Source organism: Rattus rattus, chromosome 8 (genome assembly GCF_011064425.1).
Source record: "Rattus rattus isolate New Zealand chromosome 8, Rrattus_CSIRO_v1, whole genome shotgun sequence".
Taxonomy (NCBI): domain Eukaryota; kingdom Metazoa; phylum Chordata; class Mammalia; order Rodentia; family Muridae; genus Rattus; species Rattus rattus.
In genome coordinates this window covers 32,477,832-32,485,645 of record NC_046161.1, presented here as the reverse complement: position 1 = coordinate 32,485,645, position 7,814 = coordinate 32,477,832, and the positions used below count along the sequence as shown (strand labels likewise).

Here is a 7,814-nt window from a genome sequence, read left to right as displayed (position 1 = left end):
AAGCAAACTAGAGATCATCCCTCTAATATTACTTTTGTTCTGTACACCACTTTTATAAGTCACAAAAGCTATCAAAATGGGGAAGAGCTTCAAATACAATGGTTTATGCTCTAAGATCAAGAATCGACAAATGGGATTTCATAAAATTGCAAAGAATCTGTAAGGCAAAGGACACTGTCAATAGGTCAAAATGGCAAGCAACACTTTGGGAAAAGATCCTTACCAATCCTACATCTGATTGAGAGCTAGTACCCAATATATATATAAAACTTAAAAAGGTAGACTCCAGAGACTCAAATAACCCTATTAAAAATGTGGTACAGGCTGAAAATTCTGAACTGAGGAATATCAAATGGCTACAGCACCTAAAGAAATGTTCAATATCCTTAGTCATCAATGAAATGCAAGTCAAAACAACCCTGAGATTCTACCTCACAAAGGTCAGAATGGCTACCAGAAAAATCTCAGGTGACATCAGAGACTGGTGAGGATGTGGAGAATTAGGAATACTCCTCCATTGTTGCTGGGATTGTAAGCTGGTATAACCACTGTGGAAAACTGTCTGGTAGTTCCTCAGAATATTGGATATAGAATTACCTGAGGATGCAGTTATATGACTCCTGGGAATATACACAAAAGATGCTCCAACATATAACAAGGATACGTGCTCCACTCTGTTCATAACAGCTTTACTTATAATAGTCAGAAGAGGGAAAGAACCCAGATTTCCCTCAACATAGGAATGGATACATTTACACAATGGAGTACTACTTAGCTATTAAAAGCCATGACTACTTGAAATTCATGGGCAAATAGATGAAACTAGAAAATTTCATCTGGTGTGAAGTAACCCAAACACACACACACACACGCACACACACACACACACACACACACACACACACACACACACCCCCCAAAAATGAAAACCATAAAATCATACAGTTTTATATTTTTAATATTAAATAAAAGACGGAAGGTTAAGATTTAAAAGATGCTTACAAAGAATATGAGGCAAAACACAAATCTACAAAGTTCCCTCTGAGCTCAGTTTGTGTCACTCATCTCCTGTGTAACATGTGCTACCTTAAGTGAAGTTTATATACCCAGTGAGAGTCCATGGAAAAAGCTGATATTCCTTTTCCAGCAGTTGTCCATTGGAGATGGTTTCTTGCTTCAATGTGGGAGACTTTATCATCTACTTCTGCTTTCAGAGCTGGGATCCTGTCTAGCTTTAATTATGCAGTCAGGTGCATGCTGCCGCCACCATCCCTCTTAGTTCATTCGTGCTTCAGTCCTGCCGTGTGTGGGAGACTTTTGCTGTTCACCATTCCCTCCAGTTCTTAGTCTTTTCTGCAGCTGTCTTGTCATGCCTAGAAACATTATGTGCCCCATTCTTCCCTGGTGTCTGTGTCTTAGAAATGTTCTCACACCTCTTTCATGATGATACCTGAGCTTTGAAGGAAAGTTTGTGATGTAGATGTTCCATCTGAGCATTACCCAGACACAGATTCTCTGCACATTAAACCTTTATGAGGTTCTGTGTTCACCACCTCCTGCTACAATGGAAAACATCTCTGATAAGGCCTGAGAACTGACTAATCTGACCATAAAGAGTTTGGAATTTATATGTCAGGTTGATATTTTGTCTATTCAGCAAAACAACATGAGGGAAACTTCACTGCTGGTGCCCGTGAGGGTCACAACATGGGGGTCATTTTGGTTCTTTTATTAATCCTTTTTTTGCCAGATTCGTATGACCTGGACTACATTTTCACTAAACTTACAAAAACCAAGAAACACAACACACCAAAACAAAACAAAAGAAAACAAAACCAAAAAAAAAACCCTATTCCAAATTAAATTAAATTTCCGATTAAAAAAATTTTCTTTCTCAGAGTTTTTCTTAATGCAACTTTAACATCTTTGTTCCTCAAGCTATAAATTAATGGATTTATCATAGGAATTAAAGTGGTATAGATAATTGAAGATGTATTTCCATTATTCATTTTTCCAGCTAAGTTGGGTTTGAGATACATAAATGCACCGGATCCAAAGAACAGAGAGACAGCAATTATATGGGAACTGCAGGTGCTGAAGGCTTTTGACATGCCCTCAGTGGATTTCATTTGGAATATATTGAAAATGATGAAGCCATAAGAGATAAAGATGATCACAGTGGGCAGAATGATGTCCTTTCCTGCTACAATTAACACCTCTATTTCATTGACATAGGTGCTGGTGCAGGAGAGCTGCAGCAAAGGAAGGAGATCACAGAAATAATGGTTGATTGTGTTTCCATCACAGAATGTAAGTCTCAGGACACATCCAGTGTGAATCATAGCACCAGAAAACCCCATTAAATATGAAGCAAGCATAAGATAGGAACACACCTTAGGAGACATGACAATGTTATAAAAGAGTGGATTGCAGATTGCCACATAACGATCATAGGCCATAGATGTGAGAATGTAACACTCAGAAATGACACAGAAACAGAATAAATAGAACTGTGTCATACACCCAACATATGAGATAAGATTTTTTGTGACAACAAAGGTCATCAGCATTTTCGGTGTAATTACAGAAGAGTAACAAAGGTCTATAAAAGATAAGTTAAAAAGGAAAAAATACATAGGGGTATGTAAGTGAGAATTCAACACAATGAGAATAATTAAAGCCAAATTTCCCAATGCAGTTATCATGTACATTACCAGAAAGACCAGAAACAAAGGTATTTGGAGGTCAGGCAGACCTGTTAATCCCAAGAGAATGAATTCAGTTACCACAGAGCCATTTACCAAAGCCATCCTTTTATAAGATATCTTTGGAAATATAAATAAATGGTGGATTAGAGGACCATGCAGGACTTACCACCATTGTGTTACAGAACTGAGAGCAGGGCTGACAAAATCAAGAGGAAAGCAAGAAGTATGATGCACACAGCAGCATCACCCTTATCTATTTCTTTTGGCTTTTTGGTCTCCGTGACACAAATAGAAACTCTAGCCTCTGAATTTTACAATCCATCCAGACTGAACTCTGGGTTAATTAGAATCATGAACACTGTTTCTAATTTAAAAAAAGAAAAAGAACCAGAATGGTGAGCATTAGGTTCCATAGCGTGAGAACTGTTACATGCACAGTGAACTTACTAATTTAAACATTACAGCACAAGTATCTACTGACTTAGAAAAAATACTTTGTTTTCTTGTCTTGGCTATTCATCTGGAAATTTCTTTCAAATCTTAGGACTTTACAAAATGAGAAGAAAGTGACACAACTCCAGTTCTTGGACTGTACCCGTGTGAAGGCACTAAAGCAAAGCACATTTGGAGACATATTACATGAAATGAACTCCACATGTAAAATCTGTTATATTCACAAAAATTGAGAGTATGATGATGTCTGCTGAAACTGCAGAAGGAAAAATTAGATGATTATGATAAAAATGAAATAACGTTCTATTATCTAATATAATTAATTTCTAGACCGCTTAGTGTGGATATGCCATGTTACATAGCATATTCAGATTTCCTAACATGATACAGTAAAATAAGATTATCATTGCATACATACACACACATCAACACATCAAACCTTTCTAATAGAAGGGAGCATGCGCCAATTAGCTTCATTGAAAAGTAACTTTACAAGAATTGCAATGAAATGTATATATACATACATAACCTTTTAAACTATTTCAGTCAAGTTGTTTTAAAGATTAGGAAACTAATGTGACTGTTTTCAAAGCTTGCTTTGTCATTTCCTGCTGTCTTCCTTGATAAACAGTTTTTTGAACCACAGTATTGGTCCATTTTCTTCTAAAAGATACAGCAAAACAAATTCTCTAATTCTACAAACTTTCTCATACTTAAAAAAATAAACCTTAATCCACTAAAACACTAGTGGAAAATGAAGATCCTGTCTATAATCACACTAGCCACTGAGAAACCAGACACTTCAAACGAGTTTAATGACATACTACACAGGGCTATATGCAAAGTAGAAGCTTACTCAGTATTTTTCCAGGACCAGAAAGTAGATATCAAATGAGAATGAGATGATAGCAGTTTCATACTATGCCGTGAGTGGTAATTCATATCTTGGGGATTTAAGTTGTGCACAGATTTCTCTTTGGGGATTGTGCAGATTCTGTGCTTGAGCCAACTCTGAATGAGTATCTTCCAACCACTTCCATCTCCTCGGGGATGGCTAGTGTTTTCATTCTTTCCTTCATCGTTCATGTATCTCACCTGATAATTGTACATACCAGCCCCTAACTATTTGATGAAAAATATATCAATAAATATAGTATCACAATTCAGGCGTCTTTCTTGACATATTTTCAATTCATGTTTTTAAGTTTGGTCTTCTGGGAATAGATCTAAGCACTTCATATATGATAAGAAAGTAGTCTATTACCAAACTAATTTTCTCAACTCTCAAAATCCATGTTACATTTTGCATAATTTCTACAATTTTGCACTTTCTATAAATTCCTGCTTGATTATCCTTACTCTCCTTAGACATGCATATTAGTAATGGAGTTGGCAATTTCTAAACCTGTTGTAGAACAGAATGTGGACTACAACTTATATGATCTGTATTTGATTATCTCTCTCATACACTCCCTTACGACGATAGTTTGTAGAGGTACCTGAACATCTCCATGCCTCAGGTTTGACTTTGTAAAACAGGAATTGCAAATGCATATCCATCCTTGACTGGGACATCATAGTGATTTAGGAAAATAAGTGGAAGGTGATCAAATAATGCCCCTGACCGTGGGAAATAGTGAAATATCATCTCACATGTGGTATGCTCTTGGACTTAGGAAAAGGCTCTGTGCATATCAATTCATTATTATTTGATAATGTCTTAAATTAAAGGACTTTTAAAATGTAATGCAAAAAAGGGATTATTAACACCGCACAGACAACAGCTTGAGGAGGAGGTTTTGAAATGTGCTCACATTAACTTTATGCTGTAACTCTATATATCTATTAAACATCAGAGAAAGACTTTTCACTGGAAAAGTCAGGTTGTTCTTCAATGACAAGATCCTTATGGGGAGAACCATATAACAAGAATGTAGAAAAAACAGGAAAAAAAATCAATATTGGACCGTAATATTGTCTCTTCTTGCTCTTTCTCTCAAATTATTCAATGATACTCATTTTGAAATACGCTCACAATATCTAATAATTTGTAGAAGGAATATTTCTGGCAAAAAATCACCTAATTTGTTACATTTATTTATTAACCACAAGCCTGTAGCAGAAGTCAGAACCTTATATTATATTAATATTGCATATGGTTTATATAAAGACATTCACACTCTGTCAATGTTCAGCTTATTGAGTAAAACTTGTTAAAAATTATGTCAAGTCAACTACAGTTCTCATAATTCTAGCACTCAGGAGGCTAAGGGTTGAGGATTATGAGTTCAAGATCTCATGCTATCTGTCTGAGTTCTTTATAAAAGAAGCAGGGCACCATACTTTAAAATTTTTTATGATTGTCTGAACAGCTACAGGCTATGCCTTAGAGCAATGAAAATGTGGGCCGGAGAGTATTAACAATGGTTGGACATGAACTAAACATTAAATATTATGAGACTTCCGAACTCCCCTCACAATCTTGTGTTAATTGTCAGGAATATATGCAGCTGAGATTGTAGTACCCCTTACAAATACTGAAACTACGTCATTACGGATGATCAGTAAGGATTAGCAAAGTGCTTGGGAAAATTAGTTGGGCAAAATTAATAACAAATATCCAAAACCCAAATGTATGCATTTTATAAAAAGAACTAATTGGATTTTTCCACATATCATAAAGACAACTTCAATTCCAGAGGCACCAACATTCTTTATACATGCAAATAAACAGGGATGCCTGAGTATAAATCAGAGAAAACAAGCAAAAGTCTGTATCCATCATTTAAAAAGTCAATATTATATCCAATCATTAAGGTATTATTAGATTTTCCTAAATCTATTAATATAATACTTGATTGTTTATATGCAGAAAGAGTTGTTTTGCACAGAGAGATGTCTGAGAGATGTTGGTTTTAACAAATGCTACTCATATCTGAACACCTCCAATTCAAGTGAGCCTTCCATACCCTTCCTTTGATAAGCAGAGACCATCAACGTTACTGTGTTTCATTTATTATCAGATACCATGGTGTTCTGTGATTCCATAGGCTCATTAGGTTGCTCATTGATTTCAGGAAAATGCATTCCCTAAGGATCAGAGAGTTCCATGTGTGTTACATGTTAGTATGTAAGGGGCAGGGGTTGACAGTGAGACCCTGGCAGAAGTTTAAATACTCAAATCTGTAATCCTGGAAACATGGTTTTGTTTATCCTAGTGGAATAATTGGAACTCATGTTTCCTTTTATTACTAGAGCAGTGTACTCCAGGCAAAAGACTTTCCTCATTTACTTATGAAGAATCATATCTTGTGGGGCATATGCAATCAAGACCAGAACACTCTCGTCCTGGATGAGGAACTTAAAGCATTCTTAAAGTTCTCTTAGGCACAGCCTAGAGTTCAGAGATAGCTTTGAGAGAGCTATTAGTTTGTCACCTCTATTCATCTTTAAATTGTAGAATTATGGTTATGATTTCATTGTAAAGAGATGTTACAAAGTGGGAAATATATTCCTGCAAGACTATTTGTAGAGCAGGGAACACTTAAATTCTTATATTAAAGTGTCCCTCCACTTGTTTTCTTTTGTATTGTTAAGACTCAATTACATCATTCATTTCATCATTTCAAAATTATCTAAATATACATTTAAAGACGAAAGGTCATTACTTTATATTTTAAAAGGATTTTACACAGATTTTTTTTCTGATGCAAAATATTGTTCCAAAATGGAGATTGAGACACAACCAAAAAGTTAAAAAATATCATGAGATGTTTACGGAAGTTAAAACTTAGAAATGATTTATGTTTTTAAAAACCTGCCTAAAGAGCAAAGATTTTATATTTAATCAAAATAATTATGTATTCTTTCCATCGAGTTTCTAATTAGGAAATTAAGTTTTGACAGACTCAAGGATTATTTAAATCTCAGTCCTTACTGACTAACCTTCATCTAAGTGTTATTTTATACTGTTCATTCTTCAAGTCTGGTGTACTTGACATTCTATATTTCAGTAATCAAATTGGCCAAAGCCAATGTGACTACTATCACAACCAATATTTTGGAAATTTCCAATATGGTAGCTAAATTACAGAGAATGGTCAGATACCTTCAACAACTGAAGGTATCTGATACTAGTCTGAAACTCAGAAATCACTAATCCTTGTGGTCATAGAGGCCAGATAGACTTTGGAAATTGGACTTCACCCATTGTACATTCCTCAAAGTGGTGGGGATCAATACAGAAGAAAATATCTTCAGTGCTTGCAGGGAAGCCACAATGCAGACAAGACCAGCAACAGTTGACCTTAGGAGTAAGGGGAGTAGTTAAAATATCAACATCAGGCAGGCTTCACACTCTAGCCGGAAACAAAGCCAAACAACATAATGATCTGCAGTAATACTGAACGCAAAGGACTGCAATACCAAAAACTAGACAAGACTGTAGAATGACACAAGGAATCAGTGCTTATCGACCAGCCCATGAAACTCTTAATATGGACTATTATCATTCGGAGAAGACAACCATAACCAAGCCAACTGTAATATAAGGATAAATTCCCTCTTGACACCCCAGCTGCAAGGTAGAATGCACAACCATACCTCTCCGAAAAATCTAAAGCCCCCCCTCTTCCACTAATACATGAACTGGAG

General features: G+C 35.7%; 1 protein-coding gene across 1 annotated transcript; it reads right to left on the bottom strand.

The window, feature by feature from the left end:
• Nucleotides 1–1,859: 1,859 nt before the first annotated feature.
• On the bottom strand, nt 1,860–2,810 carry LOC116907109 (olfactory receptor 8B3-like). The gene has a single exon (XM_032910077.1). The coding sequence runs from the start codon at nt 2,808–2,810 to the stop codon at nt 1,860–1,862; it is 951 nt and encodes a 316-aa protein (XP_032765968.1).
• Between the last annotated feature and the right edge of the window lie 5,004 nt (nt 2,811–7,814).